Source organism: Cataglyphis hispanica, chromosome 15, assembly GCF_021464435.1.
Source record: "Cataglyphis hispanica isolate Lineage 1 chromosome 15, ULB_Chis1_1.0, whole genome shotgun sequence".
NCBI lineage: Eukaryota > Metazoa > Arthropoda > Insecta > Hymenoptera > Formicidae > Cataglyphis > Cataglyphis hispanica.
The window spans coordinates 5,776,702-5,802,652 of NC_065968.1; the positions used below are offsets into that span (position 1 = coordinate 5,776,702).

A 25,951-nucleotide genomic window follows, 5' to 3' on the forward strand; every position below is an offset into this window, starting at 1 on the left:
ACATACACGCACGCGGAATGAAAAAATACATGTAAATATCGAATCAGGTTCTCTTCTCTAATTAACGCTTCAAATTATCCCCTTCCTATTCCACAGCCCTCCCCTCCTCCTCTTGCCCTTCAGGATGTAGCTTATTTAATTAAGCGATTCGTTTATCACACCTCATCGGCGACGATTGATAATTGGCTAATTAACCGTCCTCATGCGCGCGCGTATGAACTTTTTTAATTAATTTATAAAATATGCTACATCTCTTCATTATATTTACCTTCATAGAAAAATATAATAAAAATCATGCCAGAAAAAAAAGAAATGATATGATGCACGTTACGTATTTAATGATGTGTTACACAATTTATTACGAAACATAAAGAGAACGGAAAAAAAAAGTACATTCGTGTTTTTCTGCCTTTCTTTTCTTTTCAGAATAAAATAATTATTATAGGTAATCCAATTGTCATATCTACAATTCAATACTCGCAGATAATGAGAATTAAAATATTTAATTCGAGATATTAGAGTAAAATTAAGATGTCGTTGAAATGTTGGTTGATGAATCTCACGTCGACAATAAATGACAATTTTAACTGTCGCGAATGTATTTAACTTTTATCGCACCGACGGGGCACACGGGGTTTTAAGTGAACGCGCGGGATATTTGCAACGAAAATATCACTCGCGTCAACCTCCCGCAGGATCAAATACAACTGGCAAATCATAGCAGTAGGAGGCTTTACCTCCACGTGAGATAAAAACTGATGGCGTGCCTGGAGCATTATTGCGACGCAAACGGGAAAAACTGCATGTCGCTGACACATTCTTCGTTCTTCCTCTAACTTTCGCTTATTTTTATTAAGAATCGCCTCCAACGCGAAAATAAATTGGGTATATAGTGTTTCTGCTGTAAATGTTTTGTTGCCGCGACAGATGGAGATGCTGCGAATTTTCACGCGACAAAGTTATTAACATCATGAAATATACCAGCGGTACTTTAGAGCGAATATAAGCGATAAAAAATATACTTTGTACGTGTCGCTAAAACTCTTAGTCTCCTCCTTTCCTTTCGCGTCTGTTTAGCATTTTAAGAAATGCAATTTACATCGTATTCGTGATATTGCGCAACGTTATATTGTGAAGAGATATATTGCCTACAGATGCAACTTGCAATAATATTACTGCAACTGCGGCGCATGCAACAACTCCCTTTTTCCTGTGTATTTTAACGCACGAGAGAATTCGGTAGCGGACGGTGATACTTGTCCGGAATAGCACATAGAATTCGTTGTATATCTATGTGTATCGAATTTCCGGGCGAAAGCATTACTCGAAAGATTGATCGTATCTATTTGCCGAAACCAAATTACACTTCTGCTCATCTCCCGGCCCCTCTCTCTATCTTACCAGTTATTTCGCTTTCACGTTAGCCTGGTTTACGGTTAGTCTGCTTTATTTATGACTACCGCGATAAATAATTAGCTCCCGTAATAAAGCGCAAAATATCGCACGAGACATCAATAGATCATTATCCATATTGTTCGAGAATAAAAGCTTGTAAGAGAGCGAATAATACATTGTGTTCCGGACAAAAAATTGATTTATTGCAAGAATATTAGAAATATAAAATGTATTCTGTCTTCCCCCCCTATCTCTTTCTCTCTTTACGGAGGATTTAATCAAATAAGTTTTTTAAAGTCAAAACAAAATGTTTCTTTCGAAATATTATAAGAACGTAATAATATTTAAAATACTCACACTAAAGGGAATCAATGAATTTTTCACAGAAGGTATCATCCACTGTTGGAAAAGCGACATCACTACCTGGCATCCTACAACGACTTCCAATATTCGTTTTATAAGGAACCTGTAAATTAAATGATTCAGATATACAAACAGAATACAATGTTAAAATAAAAAATAATAATTCTGATTAATATATGTATGTACGTTTATATTTTTATATAATTTTATTTAATTTTGATTGCACTTAAATTCTGTGTAAAAATTTTATATATATATATATAATTTTATTCTCTGTATGTATATTTTAACAATGAAATATTATATATATGATTTTACCATTAAAAAAGAGTAATATGGTTTCACCGTTTTTATATACATTTCTGCTATTACGGCGAACGCGCAGATGTACCTTTTATCGGATTTATCGGCCGTCCGATCTAATTCTTTTCCACGTGATTCTATTACATTGATCATTATGCGCGACACCAATACACATCTATTTGCTCTCAGATTTTATCGACGGCGCAAAACGATTTCCGGCCAACCCCATGAATTCCCATCCCCGTTCTCGTTACCATCCTACCAGTTCTCTCAACCATATACCGATTCTCGAAAAATCGAAAATATGACTTTTGAGTGCTGTCGCGCGAAAGGACGCTTGCATTCGACGGCATGTCGTCCGCGCGAGTTTCGTTTCCGGTAAACTGCCGGCGACAAGCAAAGTCTGGATGCACTTTTCGACAAACGCGACTGCACGGAAAGCACCACTGGTGCACAAAAGGGAAAAGCGAGCTATGAAAACCGGTAAGGATCGCGATACAGACGAAAGAACGAACTTGAAGAAGGATATGACGCGTAGATTTAAAACTCTGATTAAATTAATATATAATCCTTTTCAAGGTAATTATTCAAGATATATAATTAATATTAAATGAATAATCTAAATCAAAATTCAATTGATATTAATTCAGTTATGTGTGTAAAGATATTTAATGCTAAATTCCTTGCTAACATATATTCTATAATAATTCATGTTTTACATTTATTTTACATTATTATGATATTAATAATATCGTAATATTGCTCAAACTGCTAATTACAATTTAATGTATTGAAATTAAAACAAGTAATGCAATTCTTCTTTTGAAGTTCATGAAGAGATCTTCTGCGAACATTTCTAACTAAATTATTCTAATAAAATGTAAATGTAATGTAAAATAAAATATAAATGGCATATGCGATAAATACAAATTTTACACATACGATATAGGTCCGACATAAAATTTTAAACTTTTTTCAATTTCGATTTACGCAAATAATTCATGTTCTCGATAAAATCACAAAGCATCCTTAAAATTTTCTTCTCGAAGTTTCGGAATTCGTTTGCAAGAATCTGAGTTTCGTAAACCGGCAACTTTGGCATCTGTTGACTGATTCTTTACGAAAAGAAAATAAGACGCAAAGAAAAATCGCGCGAGGTTACGGCACGTCAAAATCTATACGAGAAATCTGAGAGCAAACATGGATTTTTATACGCCTCACGCAATGTATGCGCTCGCGTGACCGACTCAGACAATATCAAGTTTCCACTCGACTCGCTTCCTGATCGAAGCAAACCTATAGTGGGATTCTTGAAAACATATGTAAACAGAAACAAGACTATATTGCTTGGTAAAAACAAGTCGAATGGAGAAGATACTAAAAGATTTATTTTGCATAACTTTCAAAATACTTTCGTTTTCCAACTGTTTCCTAAACGATTGGTAAAAGTTTTCAATATATCGCGAGGAGACAAAAAGGTCGAATCTAATCTCGCAAGACTATGAAAATTTCATGCAATGATTAGATAAAATCGTCAATTCGATTTCGAAAAAAAAATCATGATTCATTGTTGCTTAAAAATTAGTACGATATTTCAACGAAAAACACATAGAACCCAAATTCGCCTTTCCGATTAAAAACGCTAATAATTTCATTCTAAATAAAAGTCCACACACTAGGTGTCACTCACCTCTTACGAATCCGCTGAGTTCTAGGAAAGTTCAGTTCATAGCACAAAGTAGGCGCCAATATATAGTAATAAAGATCGACGAAATTTAAGTTGTCAGGATATTGTACCAACGCGTTTCCATGATCGTTCATCTTGTGCTCAAAGTCATTAACATCAGTTGCACCTTGTTTAATGCTGGAAGCTACAACAGAGAAATCATATTGTCATCAATTTTTATTAATTTAAAGTAAAATAAATTATGTAAGAAATCAATTATCAAGGCTGTCTCTTAAAAATCTGCTTTTATTCCAAAGAAAAATTGTTTTTCATAAATAAATATGCAGCAATTGATTGAATGACAGAGAAAGATAAAACAAAAGACGAAGATAAAAACCGAATAGACGATAAACATTCATGCAGAGAAACTTTTACGTTTGGAAGCAAAGAAAAGATTAAATTCATAAATCTTAGACTCTAACAGGATCTAAGTATCTTACAAAGAGTAATATACTTTCAGGATTGACATTATAAATGCACATTCGATCGCATCAGTTAAAAATTAAAATGAGTTTCTAGAAAACTCTTATAACAATTTCATAAATATATTTCTCTTCGCTTCTCTTTTACAATCGCTCGTTTCGAGTCTCTCAGATTGTCCTTAAACAACAAAACCGAACGCTCGCGCGATTTCCTCGGTCGGGAGGCTCGGAATTCCTCAGCGCCGCGCTAAGCACGTGGATTCCCATCTGCGCGTCTAATCCCACCCCGACGCGGACCAGTAACTGATAGAATCCCCTCAATTATCCAAATCCGATGAATAATCCAATCTGGAATTCAAATAAGCCCGGGTTGCGCCGATTGCCGAGCCGCGCTGATGCTGCTGCTGCTCGTACTCGACGATCTTGGTTGCGTCGCGACATCGGGATTTTGCACTACTCGCGGCTCGTTCCCCGCCACGTCCATCGACGTCCATGTCGACGACCGAGAACCCCGACATCGCGTTCTACATCCCTACGTAATAAATGTAGAAGAATTCGACCAAATTAAATTCCTCGTGCTCCCCATTTACTTCGTCGCGTTCTTTTCCTTCTTCGTTCTTATAGCAAAATAAACAGATATTTAATTTTAAATTATCTAGTCCATTGTCATAATTGGAACAAAAAAATTACTTTTTCAAGCCAAAAATGTGCAAATTAATTCCATATATAATTTATTATGTTTTGATAATTTGGCTTGGTAGATAGCTTAATAGATCTGAAATAAATTGCTCCTTTTCTTTCCTCTTTTTCCTTCGGGATCCATTATCACATCACGGAACAAAAAATTTTTTGTTACAAAAATATCATCGAAGACGTCGCATGTCAACCTCGCGATCATTTACAAATATTTCTCGAATAATAAAAAAAAAGATACAAAATAATTTTGATCCTCAATGATTGTACTATATGTTTATATTAATATTTACATGTCATAATAATAATTGTGCATCATAATTATATTGTGATAAAATTGCAAGTAAATATAAATGCAAGAATAGACGACATTTGAGTGAAACATACCGTGAATTATGCTCACTAGTAGAAATAATAAAATTACAATGTAATTTCGGCGAATATCCAAATATACAAAGTTAGCGAATAAACACATGGAAACGATTTAATGATTCGTTGATGCTCCACGTAAATTCGTTTGATCGACTTTGTGATCTTTGGTTACCACAATAAACTCTCTCTCTCTCTTTTACTCTTCTTTCCTCGGCGGAGGAAAGGAGAGTTTATTAATTATAAATCAGTCTCTTCTCGACTTGCAAAAATTATTTGTATTTATTCAGATTATATCCGATTGATTAATTATAACTATATAAATGCTCGAATCTTTTACCAATTTTATTGACATGCAGCATTGTAAATAAAAAATATCTACTAACTAATAATATCTCTTGGTTTGTAATTATAATTCGCTGTGTAATAATATTTTAAAATAATAAGAGATAAAAATCCACATGCTTTTTGCTTGCAGATAAATAAGATTATGCTTCATTCAATGTTTATGTTGATAACAAAATTTGTCGTTGTCTGTAGCGGGATAGGTTTTGCCTTGCGATAAATGTTGCTTGACACATTTTTGTCGGAGCATGCCATTCTTTATCACAATATGGCTGAGAGGTGACTTGGCTGCATCGTAACGTGACGTCCTTGTATTAATGTGTCATACTGCTAGCAGCGCGCGATGTACAATGTACAACAATAATTATACGCTGTACACATGCGTAAACCAGAATCAAGTGAGCAATCAAGTGTCTTCAGTAACGTCACTAATCGAGTCACCATTGCATACGCAATAGCTTGTACCGCAAATTTGAGCGAAATAAATAATGAAATATATATGTAATACATTGTATATACATATATTTAGATCTCTTTTTAAATTAACTATAAATAACAATAAAAGATTATGTCCGACAAGGAAGAGATGTGTATGTAATTTATGACGTTATGACGAAGGTCAACCTTGCATTCTCCGATTACGTAAAATCTATCTGCGCTCTCGGATCTCCTTAGCGGATCTCCCATCACGTTCATGGAAAGTCGCAGAAAGGTGAAAGAAGATCGGGGATCGTGGTTGTATCGGGGAGAAGGAGGAAGTCTCGTGGGGACGTGGTGGAATCAAACGAGCTTCCGTTCGCGACGGGTGTAATTTCTATTTTTTTCAATCTCGGCCCGAGGGCGTCTCGAGGGCCGATGTAATTTCGTCTTTTGTGCCAAGGGATGCCTCGCGTTTAAGACCACCCTCGTTCATATATCTCGAAACTGGCGCGGCGGACGAACGACGGGCGAAAAAAGGGATCGATATCGAGGAGCAGAAGTAACGTGGAGGGTGGAAGAAGAGGTAGCAACCTTACGAAGACGCCGCTCGAATGAGAAGTCTCACAAATTAAGCACCGGCATCGCCGAAAAAGAAGGAAGAGAAGACTTTTGCCGCTCGACACGATTGCCTGCGATCTTTGATCACGCAATCCTGCAGACTCGTAAATTGTCTTGCATCCTCGACGCGACGCAGACCTAAGAACGACATCGACACCATCCATTTTTCTTTCAACTCTAGTACTCTCTTAAATTAAGTACCGATTCCCTTTTATTTTTCCAGCTTACCCTACTTGCTTTCAAAATAGCATTTATTCTTATATCTGTGATCGTTGTACCAGATGTGCTATAATTTATTTTTTATTCACCTTTCCATTCGCTAAAAGTTATTACATATTAAAATAATCATAGATGGATTTTCTAGAAGAAAATTCGATGTATGCAAATTATTTAAAGTACAAGAGAACTATAAACTTTTGTGCGGATGTATCGGGGAATAAAGGAGTTCTCGGCTTCTTCTTAGGAAAGGCGAAAGCCGACGAAGCTTCATTTCTCGCATGATCGATCGAGCCGTGACGAACAAAAACGCGAAGAGTGCCCCGCCTTCACGATGCGTATGCGGCTAGGTTACAGGCTCCGCGGCTGGTTCTACGTCGTCATTACGGGCGTAATAATACGACGACGGTATAGGAGCCCGGGTTAGGCGGAGAGGGCGAAAATTACACGGCGTCCGCGCCGTGCGCTAGATTATACAAAGCTCGTGGTCGTAATAACGGAGTCCCACGGGCGAGCTTTTGTCGATTCCATTTGTCTATCGATCGATCGGCCAAGTTGTGTCGTCACACAGGTCGCCCCGCGATGACCGTCCAAGCGTTCGTCCAACTCGAGCTCTCGATTATATTTATATCAATTATAATTATATCACAAACTACACTCACTTTTTGCGTTGTAATTAGGATATTACTCGAGGAGAGGACGATGCAGATCGGCCAAGCGGATAACGGGCTAATTAGTTGCGAACGAAACGCCGAACATATCTATCTTAATTTTCGAACGCGAAACGTGGTGCGGAGAAACCCTGGATGCAAGCAAGCGCCAAATTTAGAGGAAGGTTGGAAAATTACGCGTTCATGAGAAAATTCTCGCTTCGATGAAGCGTAAACACCTTGCTTATCGCGCACTCGTATTTTCGCAATCAACGGCGTACACACACATCTGCATATGAAAGCCCATCCGGACTCGCTTTTTTTTTTTTCATATATTCATAAATATCAAAAAGTTCTAATAAATATTTTTTTGGTTTTAAATTTAATCTAAAGTGTGAGTTGAGAGATAAAAAACTTGAAAATTTCAAGTAATCTCTATTTTGATGCTCTAACTATTCTCCATAATTTTTTTTTCCCGCTATGTTCTCATGCAAAACAAGCTTCACGTGACATCGTATAAATCATCGTTTATTGATCTAATGCGATCTGAATCCATTCGATATAGGCGCGCCAATTAACTCCGTCACGTCGGACGTGTTTGCGCAATCACGATTAAAAGTGCAAACGCATCGCCTCGCTGCTTTAATGTCGCTACGGAAAAGTAAAGAAGATAAAAGAAGGTTTAATATTTCGCGCGGCGAATTTATTGGGGAAAGACCGCTCATATATAATTTGACTTTGTCGGTCGCATCTGAATAATCGATATCGACCGCGGTGCGTCCGGTACCGGAAACTTAGGCAGACCTGAGAGAGATCGGCTGTTTAAATTAGGTGGAAATTATTTCTCTCCACTCTACACTGCATACATATATGTAGGTATACATTCGCACAATCAAACGTACACACATAAACGAATCGCGCGCGTGCATATATGTTGTATGCCGCAACGATGCGTGAATGCGCCTTCAGGAGCATGCAAATACCGCGAATGCAATGGATTACCGATTCGTATAACGTGTTTGCCCTACTCGGATGTATGCATTATAGGTATAAGCGCAAATGTACGTAACGACGAAGATTTATGCCGTCAACTTCCGCCCGAGAGAAGATCCTGGTTAAGTACGATTCTGACGGCATCACAATGAACCGTACTACAGCACCATAAAAAAGCCCCGTAAAAAAAAAGAAAAAAGCATACGGCAGACAATATGCTACGTGTAAAAAAATAGTCATTCGTATGCGTTGAAGCAATGATATATCGGAGATATGTAAATACATAAAATAAATCGTAAATATCGAGTATATAAAAATGCCATAAAAAAGATTTTTCCATCCTTTTGTTTTATCTTTAGTCTTCTGATCAAAATTTATGTTGCAGACATATATGCACAAAAAATAGATATACGCATAGAACGCGTTAATCTATGATACTAATAAAATATAAAGAGATTATAATACATATATATATATATATATATATATATATATATATATATATATACATCACTTTTTATACTTACATTGAAGATTACTGTAGGATAACTGACGTCTCATTCTGCCTTGCGTAGTTTTCTTTCGAGTGCTCAAGCGACACCACATGTTCACTTGTATGTACGACCATAACTTTAGGAAGAGGATAGCGTATAGCATGCACACGTACATCGCACCAACTGAAACAACAAACCATAAAATAGTATTAAAAGCGAGATATTTTAAACATATCGTAAAGTTAATGTTTTTATTTTTTTTAATGTTTCATGTACACACTCGTTGTGAATCTCGTCGCTTGAGCTCCAGAGCATTATCCCATTCTTCTTTTTTTTTTCCGCAGCAATATATACGCATAATCGTGATCGCACAATCGCCATAATTTTTCATCTCTCTGTATACACGACTTAACGTTATAACGACCGTAGATTTTTCCACGACACTTTTGTATAAATGGTCGACTGTCGTTTAATTATCTATCCAATATTCCCATTACGATCTCGAGAATGTCCGTTATTATTATGCGGTGCCGGTAATCGCGACGGTTGGAAAACTGCCGGCACGATGACGAAGGCGACGCCGGCACGATCCTCGTATTTTCCGATAATTCCATGGGGCGTGTGGGCCCCTTTCGCGTTCCGGATTGTTCGTATCTTAATTAAATCGCGTCTACTACCAAGTCATTCCGATCCCGACGAGGTGACGAGATTCCGCACAGGTGGAAGGACATAATTTCAATGGAACGAAACCGTTCTATCGCCCCTTTCGCTTTTACGCGTGCTCATTCTTCTCCACCTGTAGCCTGACTTGCATTTACCTGTACCTAGGCTGTCAGCGAAGATTTATATCCGTACTCGCGCTATTAATTCCTCAGGACACACCAGGACGACGAGGCGGGAGATAAAATATTGATTGCGAAAGAAAATTAAGTATTGTGATAGATGGTCGGGGACAAGCGTACCGTCATTCACTTTGACGGAATTAGTTTGCGGACTATCGAACAGGAAAATAACAGATAAACAGAACGTGGTTATATGCACGTAACAATCGGCGACAACGACGACAGCGATGGCGCAAATCACAATAGTTGAAGCGATCGAAAGCGACAGCTCTCTCTCTCTCTCTCTCTCTCTCTCTCTCTCTCTCTCCCCCTCCCTCTCCCCTTCCCTGCTCCCCGTGGCCGCAACATCGACGAGCGATAATGGGGAAACGGGAGAGCCCGAAGCAAATATTACACGGCGATGGTATCGTTCGTTAATGTATACATGCTCGTCGGCAATGCACGAAAGCGGCAAAGCATTTCCGCGAAATATGCGCCAGTGCGTGTATTTGTCGCCCACGCAGGATCGCGGCACGCCAGTTAAACAATTCTAATATACATGACAAAGTAATGAAAACTATCCCTCAGAGTACAGTCTGTGTGTGTGAAGAAGCTTGCCTTTAGTAATTCTTTCCGTTTCCCGCTTCTCCCCATTGTCGGACAAAACACGCATAAAAACTGTATTAAGAAAACAAAAAATTTTTACCGAATATAAATGATAGATGCCAGTATTTTTACCGAATATAAATGATAGATGCGACAAAGTGGGAAATTTAATAAAGTTAGTGTTTTCCGAAGTCTCCTCCGCCTCTTGATCTTGCTCGACGACTGCCAAACTGCATTAGGCGTTCGACAGTCAAAACGCGTCTCGGGACGCGTTTTAGTGCCGCCGTTCGTTGCCGCTTATACCATTTATGACTTGTCCGCATGAGTATTCACCCGGGCAAACCGACGACGTTATAGGCGCGTATCGAGTGCTCATACATGCCGAGGTAATTGTCAAATGTCGTGACGCGCATATATATATATTTTACGCGCATATACGGTCTGTTGCAAAGCGACTGAACGGATAGAGAGATCGCAATCAGTCTTGTTATTCTCATAAAAAGGAATTCTGATATAGGCTGAGCAGGTGAAGGTTGAGTGAAGTATCACATCAATCCATTTATTCGTTTAATTCTTAAAAAAATTAGAGAAATTTGTTTTCTGGAAAATTCAAATTTACGAATTTTTCAAAGCCAAAAAAAATGTAATTAGATATGTCACCTATTTTTTAATATTACCTTTTTTACTTTTTTTTTAATATTATCTTTTCAAAGACACAAAAGTTTTTCTGTTTCTTTTCGAAAAATACGTAATTTTTCAAATATTTATTTTTACTTGTTTGTTTTGCGACAGAAGGTTACATTTCTTCGTCCAAAGAGTACAAAAATTAAACAGAACTCCGTCTCATCGGCACTGTAAGCCGTTCTACAAAGTTATTTAGTGCAAACACGACGGATATCCTTCGAACGTTTCCCAAAGGTACGCTAAAACTCGACGAAAGATTACTTTTCACTCTTCACGCAAAGTCATTAAATTTCGGCATATTTGACGAAGACTATATTTCACTTGATATCAAAAAAAAGAGAATTGTCGCGACGAAATGTCTTGCCCATAGCGGTAAGCAAAATTATCACGCCGGTGCACCCTGTATAAGGCGACGGCAGTGCATTGCGCTACCATTGGTGGCTCGATGGGGGTGACGTACAGCGTGTGAAAATAGTTTCTCAATTTTCCACCGGCCGTTCGCCGAACTGAGAAATTGCCAGTTCTCGCCAGTGGACTATTGTCGTCTGGTGCACCTCAAGACCTACAATTCCCGACCTCGCCAACCCATTTTCGGCCCTTTCGCCCTCTCCACATTCTATGTCGACAAGGCCGTCGATGCACGCTATAAAACTTTGAATCAAATTCGTGTAACTACAGAATTTAACATCACTGGGAATTTAGGAAACCTTGTATTTTGATACCCTCTATAATAACAAGAGTTAATGACATCGCGAGATTCTAAGTAAAATAAAAGTTTTTCTTGGAAAGATAAAAATACAGATATAATCCCCTTCTTTCATTATTTCTTAACATATAATTTAGTAAAATAGAAATTTCACGTAGCACATTGCATTGAATTAACAATGCTAATAAGATCTAAATCCATTTGATATTTGTCAGTGATGCAAGAAGCATTTTTATTAGATATTTGTATTATTTCTCTTTTCAAATATCACGCGCTGTGTTATGTTACAGCGAGAGGTAAGAATTCAGTTCTCTGCAAACGTCATCTGTCTTTGCTTCGCACTCGCGTTGGCGGAACTTTTTAGATACACCTCGTACAAGGTTAAATTAATGTCAGCTCCTGAACGGACGGAGGAACAAACAGCGAAACACAATTTCCAGCGAGACCGCGCTTGGTATAACATTCCCCGACGAATTTCATCGTGCACGCTTCCGTGCGCACGGCAAGTATAAAAGAAAGAGTCAGATCAATGATCAAGACTTTCTTTCACGGAAGACACACACTCGGCGATACGTTTTCTCGTCTGCGAAGCTCAAGCATCGCGCACTTTTTCGTTTCAAAGTTCACGCGAAAATAGTATCTAATCAAAATGCATCAATTCGCATTTCTCGTATCAGAGATATCGAGAAAAAAGGAAAAAAAACAATCAAATATTAAACTGATTTTTATGTGATCAATGTATTAGAAGATTAAAATTATTTGAAAATAAATCATTTATTATTTTTTTGTGTTTTTTTTTAACCATACACTTATCATTTTAGCGTGACAGTGTCATATAGATACAAAACTGAATTACCGGATAATATATTAATATTAACGTAAACCGTTCCAATTATGCAAATATTAATTATAAAATAATGTTTTTCTTTTCCATTTTTATATCGCACAACTTTCTCTTTGTCGCATTATTTTTTTTCCACGCTTTTGACGTCAATTCCATCGAAGTTTAGACGCATTCAAAGCTATGAAAAAGGCTGAAAAAAAAGCCATCCGATTAGAATTCCATCTCCACGCGTCAGCTGAAACGAAACAATCTGCTGAATAATGTGGTGACGAGGGCGAAAAGATGTGCTATAGACCACATTCTTCTTGAGATGCATTTACGATCGTGGGGATTCAGCTTTCATCCTTTATATCAACACAATGGAACTCGGTGTGAATTTACAAACGCGTGCGGGGTACTATATACGGGGATCTATATACAATAAAACTCACCGAAGAATCTCATCAGGCAAGATAACTCGCTCTCTTACCGAGAAACTGGAATTTTGTTCTTTGTTTTTCGACGTAATACATCGGTTCTCAATTCGGCCGCTATTGTTCCCCGGAGAAGGGTTCTTTCACTTCCCTATTCTACTCTTCACCCTTACTCTCTCTCTCTTCCTTTTCCATCTATATGAATGTAAGAACTAAAAGTATAATTGTGTAAAATTAAGAAAATTTGTTATATTTGATTATACATATTATGTAAAATAAGCGGGGGGGATTGTTATTGTAATTCAATCTTTTAATGAAACGCTGAAAGAGGAAGATAGAAACTACTGGTCCGATATATTCCATAGTTAATATCATCTGCATTCATTGCGCATCACTAAGTAATACCTATAACTCTCGTGATTTTTCCTAATAAATAATTGTCTGTGACAATACGTATTATCTGATATATAATAGGATGTGACAGAAAGATGAAGCTTAGAATTCATTTCCGAGCGACTACGTATTTTATATCGCGGTATCTACGTACGCGCTGGCGCATTCCATTTCAGAAGCCGATATTCTTTCTCCCATCGATGTAATTCGATTAATTCCTTTGTCAGACGGTATCGAAAGTCCGCGTCGAGACGAACAATGTATACGGTTGCCGCACGTTTCTGCATCGCGTGCGCATTGCAATTGGCGTGACAAGGCGTGGAGATGCGAAATTGCAGCGCCCGATACATTTCCGAGCCGATGCCGACATATAAATCGATGCTCTCGGAAAAAAGTACCGGCAAAGAGGATGATAAAAAGAGGATCGAGTTGTCTGCTACGGTGAAACGGTATATTTCTGACGCGATCGTAATCGGAGACCGCCGCGCTGCATTTTCGATTCCACGCGTTTCCCGATTGCACGCCGATGTGCGTGAAAATTGGAGAGCCGGGGATAGGAAGCTTTACGTTTCAAATTATGCGATCCGATATTAGGTTCAGTTTCGCATAAAATGTACAATTTTATGTTAAGAAATTTCAGCGAGTGTTTAAAAGATATCAGAAAAGATTTACAACTGCGACAAAACATGAATAATTAAAGCAAAAACGTGACTTGATTAATTATTAAACGAATGATTCTCTCGAGTACCAATTTATATATTTGCTAAAAATTTCTGCATTTTCTGTTGTCTACCATAAATCATAAAATTATTACCGACATATGTTCTCTATACGCATTTCATCGCTCTTTTTACCGCGTTCTTCGATGAATTTATCAGTCTAGACTCATTGGCAAAGGAGCTTAATTTAATCCGGCAGTGAGATATCTCGCGCATTAATTTAATAAAACAATACGCAATTAGCGTGGGCGCTCAACTTTCGTGAATGAAGGCCGAAATCAGTTTGCCAAGTAAAGTTGCGTGTTACAAATTTTCGGCACGTCGAAACTTTGCGGTGTTTGGCAGGCGTATAATTATATCGGTAAACGACGGAGCGTATAATTCTGTGCAATGCGTTACCAGAAGCGAGATGTGTCACGGGCATAGCTCGAAGCCATCTCGATGGAAACGGGAAAGCAACATGATAACGGTATTTACAGCTATATCTCGCACTGTGCGAAATTACTTCGCGTATATCTCGCGCAATTTCGATTCTCGACTATCGCAACTAACACGCTGCTTGAAAATCGATAAATCATGAGACTCTGGCTTGCACAAATACTGATAATATTTATTCATCAATATTATTTGCCGAATTCTGTTGGATTTGTTAAGAAGTAAGATTTCTTTTTTAGATCTGTTTCAAATAGGTAGTAAATAATATGTTTGTATATAATTTTTTTTATTGTCGACAAAGTAATACATTTTTTCATTTCAGATTTAATCAAGTCGATATTTTATAAATTGGCTACACCGTGCATTTTTGGTAAATTTAACTAGCGCGCTAGAATTAAATCCTGCCATATATCATAAATAATATCTGTATTTGCAAAATTTGATTTATTCATCTATAATTGTAGAGGAACTAAAAGTGTATAAATCAAATATTTGTTTTGTTTAAAATATTAAACCACTATGATTTATTTTGGCCGATTCCTTGCTAAATTTAAATAAAACTACATATAATAATGAAGAAAGATAATTATATGGAAAAGTTCCTATTCATCCTATAAATGTCAATAAATCTAAAACATCGAGATCTAAAAATTAAATTTTTTTTCGTAAATTTTTGTAATAAAATTTGATAATTTATTTTAACTTTATAAAAAACTCCAAATTACTCCAATATTAAAAGTTCTATAAGTTACCAAATAAGGATCATTTCTCATTGCCATATAGAAATATTTTTCTACAGACACAACAATTAAGAATTTATTATCTGCACAAATATCCGGCCGTTTATATTATGTCCGCGAAGAAGTCGCAAACAATTCACGACGCAACGTAAGTTCCTCCCTCGAGCAATGCGATGCGAGTAGCAAAGCTCTTTATTTTCGACGATATCTGGCCGGATGCGAACAATAAATTTGTTCCTCGATTTGTCGTCTCGGGGGCCTTTTACCTTTTACACAGGCGTATGTATTTCGGGACCGATCGCCGCTCATAATTCACTCGGCACGTGTAATTCCCTACTTATGTCCTGACAATTTCTTCCCTCCTTCTATCGCCATCCCCCGATCTTTCAAGACCCCTGATTCTGGCACGGTATCCAGTTGGCACAGGGATGTAATCACCTCGCCGGGCTACCGGCGTGCGTGAAGAAGGATCTTGGCAGACGGCACGCATTCGTTTCACGCACGTCTACACGCATATCTACTGCACGCGCGGAATCTTGCCGCCGAGATTTGCAATTGGCTATTCTATACAAGTTTTTTTTTGACAAATAATAAACATAGGGATTAAGATTCTAATTGTTCATTTGATTTTATTGCGGATGTCAAAAGTTAACTAATTAATTCTCGTTTGATTAATTCACGAAGCGTTATAGCATTTAATGTTACTATGAAACAATATAGATTTGATTCTTTATTATCGGTAACGATGTGATATCGAGCTCAAACTGCGATATAATATTGATACGCGATACGCACTTTTGCTGGCGCGTATTCGTTTGATCGAGAACGCATACGCGCGTTACCGGGAAAGAGCGCGATATCTCTTGCCAAGCAGTCAATAGACAACTCTGGAACGCCAGATCGGGCTCGTCGTTTTGTAATGGAAGGGTGTTTCTCTTTTGGCGAAGCTGGCGTAAAGAAAGACTCCTTGAGCAACCAACGCAAGCGCATCAAACTCGAACTTTTTATTCTCCTCATTCCCATTTCCCGCCCCATATTTTCAATCTCCGGTCGAAAATGTTATTTTTCTGTGACTTTTCGACACGTTGCAGCGTGCTTTTAGTCTCGCACGAGCAAAATGTACAAAATGCCATCCGTTTCGCGAGCGCACAATCGTAATGCTATTTCCGCTTTCGAGGCAATTCTCGAATCGTCGTAAACTAATCTATTAAAAATTCGGAATACACCGTGTTTACAACATATCGCTCAAATTTATAATTTTCTATTTCCATAAAGTATAATTAAGCTAACTAATAAAAACAATAATATAAATTAAAAATGCAAAATCCTCTTAATTATTTTCTAAAATGAAAAATTTCGCAAAATTTAATTTGCTATTATTTCAACATATCAAATTCTCTATGCTTCCTAACGGAGAATATATATGCAAGTCGTCCAAAATTGAGGCGTTAATTGGTGAACGCTTCGGAAACGCTGTAAAGACATTCGCATGTACGCCAGAATCGCAGGAGTGACCGTGCATTGTTCACGCGATGTATCGTGTCACGGCTTGGCCGTTATCCGCAGGATTAGAGATCCTGCCACCATTCGCATCCGCAGCGCGAAACACTCACGGTACGACGTTCTTGACCTGACCCGAAACCCCGCGGAAATTCGGGCTATTCTCGCGCGAGACGTTCTCGAGACATCCTCACTATGCTACTGCCCGCTCGAATGTTTGCGGCGAAAAAGATTCCTGTAGAATTCGCAAGGATAGGCGAGCGGTATTTGGCCGCAACTCGCGGGGCACGTCGGTGCAACGTCGAAACAATGCGTGAGAGATTCAGATTGAACGTAACTCCTAATTCGAAGTTTCAGTAGATGGTTCGAAACAAGAGTAAGGAATATAGAGAAACATCTCTAGTTTATAGATGTTTCGAGTAAATCATACAAATGAGAGATTTCATTCATCCTCTTTTCCAATCAACTTAAGTTACTCGAGTAGTTTTTTTCAGATTTCGAATATACAATATTTTTTAGATTTTTTATAATAGTAAAATTATGTACATGTATAATTATGTAACGTGATTTATCTCGACGACAAAGAGAAGTGTTAAGAATATCGAATTTTGTTGACATCGGATTAAAATATTTTTAAAAATCTACTAAATAAAAATTTTCATTCTGGAAACTATCGGTATGATATTAAACAATGCAATTCGATGCCATAGCCGTGTCAATATTAATATTCCAAGATCATCGCGAGCTACGTGTAGTGAAATTTCGACGTGACTCTCCGTGACGTTGCATCGGCAAAAGCGGGTTCACTTCAGCAAACTCGAACCCACGAAATCCACCAACGAGTCGTTCATTTCCACAGAATTTCCCGCGACATCGAAGTCCCTGTTGTAACGCGCGCAAGCATGCTTCTCTCCGCATTATCCACGCGGCAACCAATCTCATAGTCTAATTTTAACCGGATTATCTTACATAATAGCATCAGTGCATACATGCTTTGCAATTTTTATGTAATGCTGATATTATTCAAGAGCAAAGAATTTTATGCTTATAAAAATATCTCTTTTTGTATAAAAATTTCTGTTTTTTTTTTTTTATAACAATTTATATTATTTATGTAATATCAATACAATTAGAGATAAGAGGAACAAAATTATATCTTATGTCTTATCGCTTAAAGTAAACAAACAATGGCAGACAAAATTTTAGTTCATCTTTTGATCGCAAATGAACATGGAGATTATTTTGAAGCGCGACAGATGTTGCACGCACATAATATCACGTGTGCGTAGACATCTTCGTCGCTCCACCCCGCGACATTTCACGCTACGTCAGCTCTCCTGCTCGTTTGAGATCTACGAAATTGGCTGCGCATCTCCGTTAACGGGCTCCGCCGTGAAACGACGGGATAAATTCTTGTATCCCCTATTTGCCGTTTTTTCTACTCTAGCTTTGTGTGTATACGTATGTGTATGTGTCTCTTCTTTTTTAATTTTCTTGTCAAAGATGTGCAAGTATATGGATCAATACTACAACGGATTTTTCATTCTTTGTCGGGACGGTTTCGACGATTCGTCTGATTGCTATAAATTCTAGAACGAGCTTCTCGAGTTTAACAGTGGCATTCAAGCAAATTGACAATATATAACGAATGTACCTTTGAACTCGGCAAATATACAACTACTGCCTATATTATGGTGATAAAATAAAGGAATGCTTGGATTAATGTATTTTCATTTACCGTTTTTATATTTTTCTCTTATCTCTTTTATTTGCTTTCATGTAACCATTATATCTTCAATAATTTTCAGCAAAAATTAAGAAAAAACTCTAATTTTTTATGGCACAAGCATTTATTTAAATCCGTAGTAGCCGAGGGAGAGTCTTCTTAAAGATACTCCCAATTTTTAAAAATAAAAATCGCAAAATTATTTGAATTGAATTGAATTATATTCCTTTAATTAAATTTATTAAGTGAGAATTTCACAAAATACATTTTATCAATGAAACATCGAAGCAAGCGAGAAAAGTTTATTATTCGATATGTATCGGTGATTTCAACTACTTTCTCATATCGTACTCTATTATAAATTAAACTTTTTAAAGCTCTTAGAGATAAGGATTGATTATTTATTTGCTTATTTATTCATGCTTCGCTATTTCTCCTCCACAAGCCCCGATGCGATCTCAGGATTCAGCATCACACGCTAATTATCGCAGACAAAAATCTCCAGTCGGCATCAATCTTCACGAAAATTTCCCAAAAATCATGAATGCCATTGTCAAATTTTGTCCATTTTCTACGCCTCGTGCTATTTTCGAAAAATCAACTTTTATCACTCCCTCAATTCATGTTTACATACCAGCCCCTCCTGTAACCCCCGTAGAGGTACAAACATTCTGATGAGCAATCTTCCACGTCAAGCTTTCCACGTCGATCGCACGAAACTCTAGGAGAAACTCGAATCTGATTCACTCTCGCGCTTCTTTGTGTTCCACCCTACTCCGTCCGTTCCTGCCTAAACAAACAGTATCCTTCAGCGCTTCCGCGCGACCCTTCTGTACACAGAGTACCGAGTGTGTCTGGACGTGCAATTTGTAATTCCGGTGGAACTCATCGGAGAACTGGTTCTCGTCGAAGAACTGCTGCTGCATAATTTGTAATTCCAAAGAGCACAGGAGGCACTACGAGGCGTTCGTTCGCGGGTGATGTGGTAAGGAAAAAGGCGACTTGATGACTGGGGGCTGTGAGCTGATGAGAGAAAAAGCAACTGCGAGTTGCTCACTTTTCTAAAGACTTAGAATAATGTCAGTGTCAGAAAGTCAGTATAATTGTATTTTTTTAAATTCATTTTTAAATCAGCAAATTTGTTTAATTATCAAGGATCATCCTCGAGCAAGTATTTTCTTAAAAAGATTCGTCGCTCGCGACGAAAAGCGTAAAATATTTACTGCATACAGGACAGAAATTAATCCCAAGCAGACTTCTCGTGTTATTCACCGGCGCAAGTTCTCATTTGCTGAAGTAGACGCCGGTAGATTAAAGCATAATAACGAAGTAGTTATTCCGCCCGACCCGTCCTCTCTTGGGAGCCGGACAGAGGAAAGAGGGAGAGAGGAGGGGAGGGGAGGGAAGCCAGGGGGGGTTTGGTCGAATTAGGTAGCGGACCCCGATTTGTTATTCAAAATTCGCGGAAAGGCGTCCGCCTATTCGCACTTCCGGCTACGTTCGAACGTAATTTCCGTTTCACGTAAAGCTTCTACCTCCGCAAAGCTTCTGTCATACTTGTCAGAAAAGCGCGACGAGCGCTTCATCTAACCCCTTCCTTTCAAAATCGTATCGCGCATGCATATAAAATATATGATTCTCTGATTACAAACAAATATATAACAACCTCATATGCACAACAAATTTAATAAACTAAAAAATCATATTAATTTCATATATATTGTATTATTATCATATAAAAAAAGAGAACCGTCAGTTTTATTCATCTTGTTAGAAAAATAGAAAACATTCATCTCTCCATCTGCATTTCGCGTGTTATGTTTATATTTAAAGAAAATTGAATATTTTTAATACATTCCTCTAACATAGAAAAATATCATGTTGTGAAAAAGTTATAAAAATTTTAATAAAGCCCCGATTTTATTCTTGCTCACGCTACCGTCTAATGCTCTCTATTTCTTATTCCGTAATAAAATTCTTTTTATCTAATTATTTATTCATGTTAGGATTAGCATTGGCGAAACGGATGCCGCGACAACCAGAAATATCGCTTCACGAGATCGTAATAATAATATACAGCAAAGACGTTTCCGTTCGCAAATGTTAACGCTAACATTGCATTTGCGTAAACAAGAAGCCCACAGAATAAACGTCCGCCTGCCTTAATTCGCGAAAGAGTTTCAACCGCGCTCTTTGTTCCGCAAAGTACGATATTGCATTTCTAACTGGCGGCTGCTGTCGCGCCGAGATTTTACATGGCACTCGTTAGCAGCGTCACGTTAGCATATCCGAAAGAGTAGATTGTCTCGGTAAATGCAAACTTTTAAGATCCATACACACACTTTAAAACGCATGTCACCGGCACGATACTGAAATCAAATAGAAATACATTTTTTTATCCACTTCCGATAATAATAATACCGAATATAAATTTTCTCGTTTTCCATGACAGTTCGTACGGACATCAATTCATGTCATATTGCACAGGTATGTACCAACCTTTATACATGGCTGCGAGGTGCGTGCGCAAAGTGCGCACCACGGAGGCGAATTTATGGATCGGCTGCGAAATTGAAAGCGTAGAGGCGGAGAATTATTAGAACGCCCGGGTTATATGTTCGAGTATATCCGCTTGTGCTCGTGACAGCTCGCCGCGAAGAGTGTGCAGCAAGAATTTGCGAGGGGGGAACCGGTAATTTCGGCTGACTGGATTCGCACTCGCGTCGAGCGCGGAATTATTACGACGAGATGGATAGTCAATAATCGAAAGCAAGGAAAAATATCGGCAATATTGGGGAGTTTCAAATCATTATAAAAATATGTAATAGAAATCGCGAACATAATAAGAAATAAAAGATCTAAATTTTTATTATGTTAAATTATATTATATTACGGCATTAATAACTGGAATAAAATTGTATAAATGAAAAGTTATTAGAATAAGTCAAAGAGACTTCTATTGATTAAAATACATATTTAAAGAATTTAATTAAAATATATTCTAACAGAGAACGGGATATAAATCGCAAGCAAAAAGTTTCACATTTTCACCAAGCCAATTTTTATAATGTGGATTAATTTAATAATGATTTTGTACATCTAATTAGCGGATAAAATGACACAAATCATATCTGTTCGTCTTTCAATCGAAGAGATATTAATTCGAGATCGATACAACAAGTCTTTTATTCGCGTCCGACCTCTACGATCTTTCTATTGTTTTCTGATAAAAACTCAACATATTTAGAATTCTCTAAAAATATTTATATGCAGTATATATGTATGTGTTAGCTAAAAAAAAATATATTTTAATCAACTTAATCAGATAATTGCTATTGACAATAGCTTTTATATAATTTTATTTCCGATAAACGAAGCTTTTAACGCATCGTCATACGATTGTGCGATTGATTTATATCGATATGTGCGTCCAATCGTCAAACCGAAGACGAGGGCTCTCTTTGTATGACAATATGGTACCACTTAACTGCGGTAAACACTCGACGCTTTTTACTGCGTTTGCGGCTATTGCGCGAGTGGCACAGGAAAATACGAGTGGATGAGTGCGGCTTCGAGAGCGACAACGAGGCGCGTATACAGAGAGATCGAGGAGAGAAAGCGAAAGAGCTAGGCGGGGTCGAAAGGTGCGGGTCCATGTCGCGTTTCTATCGGGTGTCACGTTTCGCAGTATCAATAGAAAAAAAAACTGCAACGTACTCGTCAGTCGATAAAGGGGCATTTCCGAATAAATGGAATTCAACGTTCGATGGTCGTCGATGTTTTCGCATGGACCGTCGTAATTACGACAGTCGACGGCAAGGTGCTACATGTCGCGCCTCCCTTCGCTCCTTCCTCTCACTGTAATCTCGCGAGTTTTAACTACGTAGTTTGACCGAACGAGAAGCCCGACGGAGAGAATTAAATTATTCGAAACCGGCTTTAAAAAAAAACATGTTCAACGACAATTATCGAAGTGGAAACGGATAGTGTCGAAATAACGGACAAGTAAAATCAGAGAAGTTTAACGAGACATTTAGTAGCGAATTATTATTAGTTACCTGGTAAATGTAAAAATGTAATTAATCTTTTAATTAAAGCAAAATTCCCTTACATTGACACATTAGGTTGACACTGCAAATTGACACATTATCATTATGTAAAAAATCAACAACAAATTAATTACAACGATAGTGTAATCAATAAAAAGAACATTATAGCATACGATCGATCAAGAAAGGATTTTCCAATGGAAAAGAAAATAATGTATATGTTGACACTTAAAACGAATTCACCGTTAAATCTTTTCATATCGATAACATAAAAACGCAGAAGAAAGTTAGAAACCACAACAGCGAGAAAGGCAAAGATTCGCACGAGTTTGGTCCGCATAAGCGCTTCTTAAAACTTCTCGTAGTACCGAGTACGCTTCGCGAGCAAGAGTACAGTGGTTGGCTCAAGTATCCAGGCGGACGATTCTCACTCTCTCAAAAGAAGTCTCTCTCTTTCTCTCTCTCTTTTTTCTGTCTGTCTGTCTGTCTGTCTATCTGTCTATCTCTTTTTCTCTTTCTCTCTACGCCAGTAGTATTCCTCGTCGCTCTTTTGCCCGGGATGTTCAACCCCTCAACATGCGATGTATACGAGGGTGTGCACTTAAAAGTATATATTCACTCATGTAGACACCGGGGGTCTCTTGATGTCTTTATGCGAGCCAGGATGTAAAGATGCATTCACACCAACAAGAATTCTCTCAGGATGCCCGTCTCCGACGATTTACGAGCAAAAAGAAGAATAAGGCTCTTAAAAATTTCTTGGGCGGCAAAAGGTTCCCAGATATTTGCCGAGAACTATTTTCTTCTCAACTTATTATATTCTGCGTCTAACTAGCGTCTTTTTGAACAATCTTTTCTTGTTTATCATGATCATATGCAAATATGTATACGCATATATTTTATATATAATTAAGATTTCAATTTTTATCAAGCTTTTCTGCTTACTTTTTTTTCTAACATTTTCTGTTATTATAAATGATACGCGATTAATCATATATATTATTAGTATTATTAATTTCTTTACTTTCTTCAATACATATGTTATCTGTTGAACCTTGTTATATAGTTGTTATACTTTGTACCAATTTATAATATTCAACTTTTAAGTAACATGATTATTTAGACAACGAGTTCTCAAATATTCCAATATCCACAAGAACACTTCCAGTTTCGTAGTTTCGTAGCGAGGTAAATCTAATGGAGTTTGAAGCATGACGATCCTTCACCTTCGGCTACATTGTATCTCCGATGATAGGAGGTCATATGTTCTCCTGTCGAAGTTCAAAAGCTTCGATCCAAGTTTGAAGTTTTATTGTCATTGGTTCAATCTGCGAGTTCTCTAGTATAAAAGCGCGACCACAAAAAACTAAAAAAAAAACTTTCTACGCTCACGAACTTTTAATTACATATTCGCAATTTAATGTCTTAATGTTTTAAATATTCGTATACAATAGCGTTTATAGTCAAAATTTATCTGTCATAAAATGTCTAACTGATATCGACAATTATGATAATTGCAAAATTAACGGAGATAAAAAATTAATTCATTCTTACACATTTTGGAGAACAAAAAAATTCTCATTTTGAATTTTATCCATTTTTTCTTCATTCATGTCTTTGAATACCTGCCAGGTTATCGATCAAAAACTGAAAATATCTAATATAGAGTTTCTATATAAACACACACAGTTAAGACAGATGTATCTTTCATGAAATTGAAACATCTTACTTTGTTGATGCTTTGAGTTCTGACAGTACTATTCTTCGTAAGCCCGCATTCTCCACGTTTTATTCAAACTGCGATCGATCGGCAAATCTTGTCTCTCGTCGTGCCGTCAACTATGTCGTAGACGAGTGACGGTCGGATATCGACAAAATCAAAATTTTCTTCAGCCTCGCCGAAATGTTGTAAAAGACGGACGCGATGGAGATACTACTCCATAACAGTATAAAGTTGGCAATGCAAAATTCACTTTGAATATTTTTTACGAATATCAAAAGGAACATCGTACGTCGATTCGTTTCGCTCAAGAAACTAGTGAAAACTCTTTCACGACTATTTATTTGTAATTTGATATATATATATATATATATAAAATATGTAAATGACAAAAATATTATAAGTATAATGCCGAATGAAATTACGGGAAAAACACCGGCTTATTCCAGTTCGGTGTCTTTCGCCGACTACGATTAAAGATCTTTTAATTAAAGTCGGGGCGAGATTTTTCATAAAGTTCTAACTTTTCTTTGTGATTACTCATTATTCAGATTGAAAAAGGAAATTAGATCGCCGCGCGCGACAATACACCTATCGAATCGATCGCTCGCTTACGAAGTGCGTCTGCTCCATGAGAATTAATTTAAATCCTTTTAATTAGACAAGCGCGCGCTTCTGTTTTAGTGCTCGCGAACGTAGTCACGTTTTAATTACTTTTCTTCGAACAAAAAGAGACTATGACATACAATCTGTGAAGAAAAAAATAAGATTTTGATTAGATCTCTCATTTAATTGATGACGCTCCAAAATGAGATTAAACAAACTTCGATATCTCACATGTAAAAATGCAGAATCAAAGTGTGTAATGTATATATATATATATATATATATATATATATATATATATATATATACATACATATATAACATATATAACGTCGCGTACCCTAATATACAAGCTAACGTGAAACGAACGATGCGAGCACTCATAAAGTTTTATAGATAAAAGAGACTACAAAGTAATTGCATTTGCATGTGAATTCTACGATCCTCTGCGGCATTTCCCGATGCATCGATTTGGGCGGATAACCATACATATTGCATTTAGATAGAATTTTTGACACGGCAATTTTTGTTATGTCTCTTCTCTGAGAATGAATGGTACTCCGAAATGAATTTAGAAATGGAGGACAATTAAAAATCAGTTAATTCGTCGATATATGTCTTAATTCTTCATGTAATGATAATGTATATATTGAAACATCCATTGAAAAAAGCAACACTGGAATAATTCTTCAATGTTTCGGGAATTAAAATATTCCGCAATATAATTAAAACATGCTGTTTGATGAAAAGCTATATTCTGTTAGACGAGGATTTGCTCGCGTTAACACACTTTTATGAACGATGCTCTTGTATATGCTTGCGGACACATATGAATGGCATACATACACCAGCAAAGTGCGTGAGCGGGTTGAGAATTAATTATGTGTCATGTGAAAAAATGTATTCGCGCGATAAGCGGGGCTGGTGAATGTCATGAATAGTTTCAAATCGCGCTGAGTGACTGCGTAAACCGGCACCTCTT

The 25,951-nt window shown here is 37.3% G+C and overlaps 1 protein-coding gene across 3 annotated transcripts in view; it reads right to left on the reverse strand.

The window, feature by feature from the left end:
- LOC126855054 (diacylglycerol O-acyltransferase 1) overlaps positions 1-25,951 on the reverse strand; it is an 89,910-nt gene that overhangs the window by 19,346 nt on the left and 44,613 nt on the right. For all 3 annotated transcript variants that reach the window (XM_050602402.1, XM_050602401.1, XM_050602400.1), the window contains 3 exons: positions 9,041-9,190; positions 3,752-3,932; positions 1,753-1,861 (listed from right to left, as the gene is read on the reverse strand). In XM_050602402.1, coding sequence (XP_050458359.1) covers positions 1,753-1,861; positions 3,752-3,932; positions 9,041-9,190 — 440 coding nt within the window. The remainder of the gene's footprint in view (positions 1-1,752; positions 1,862-3,751; positions 3,933-9,040; positions 9,191-25,951) is intronic.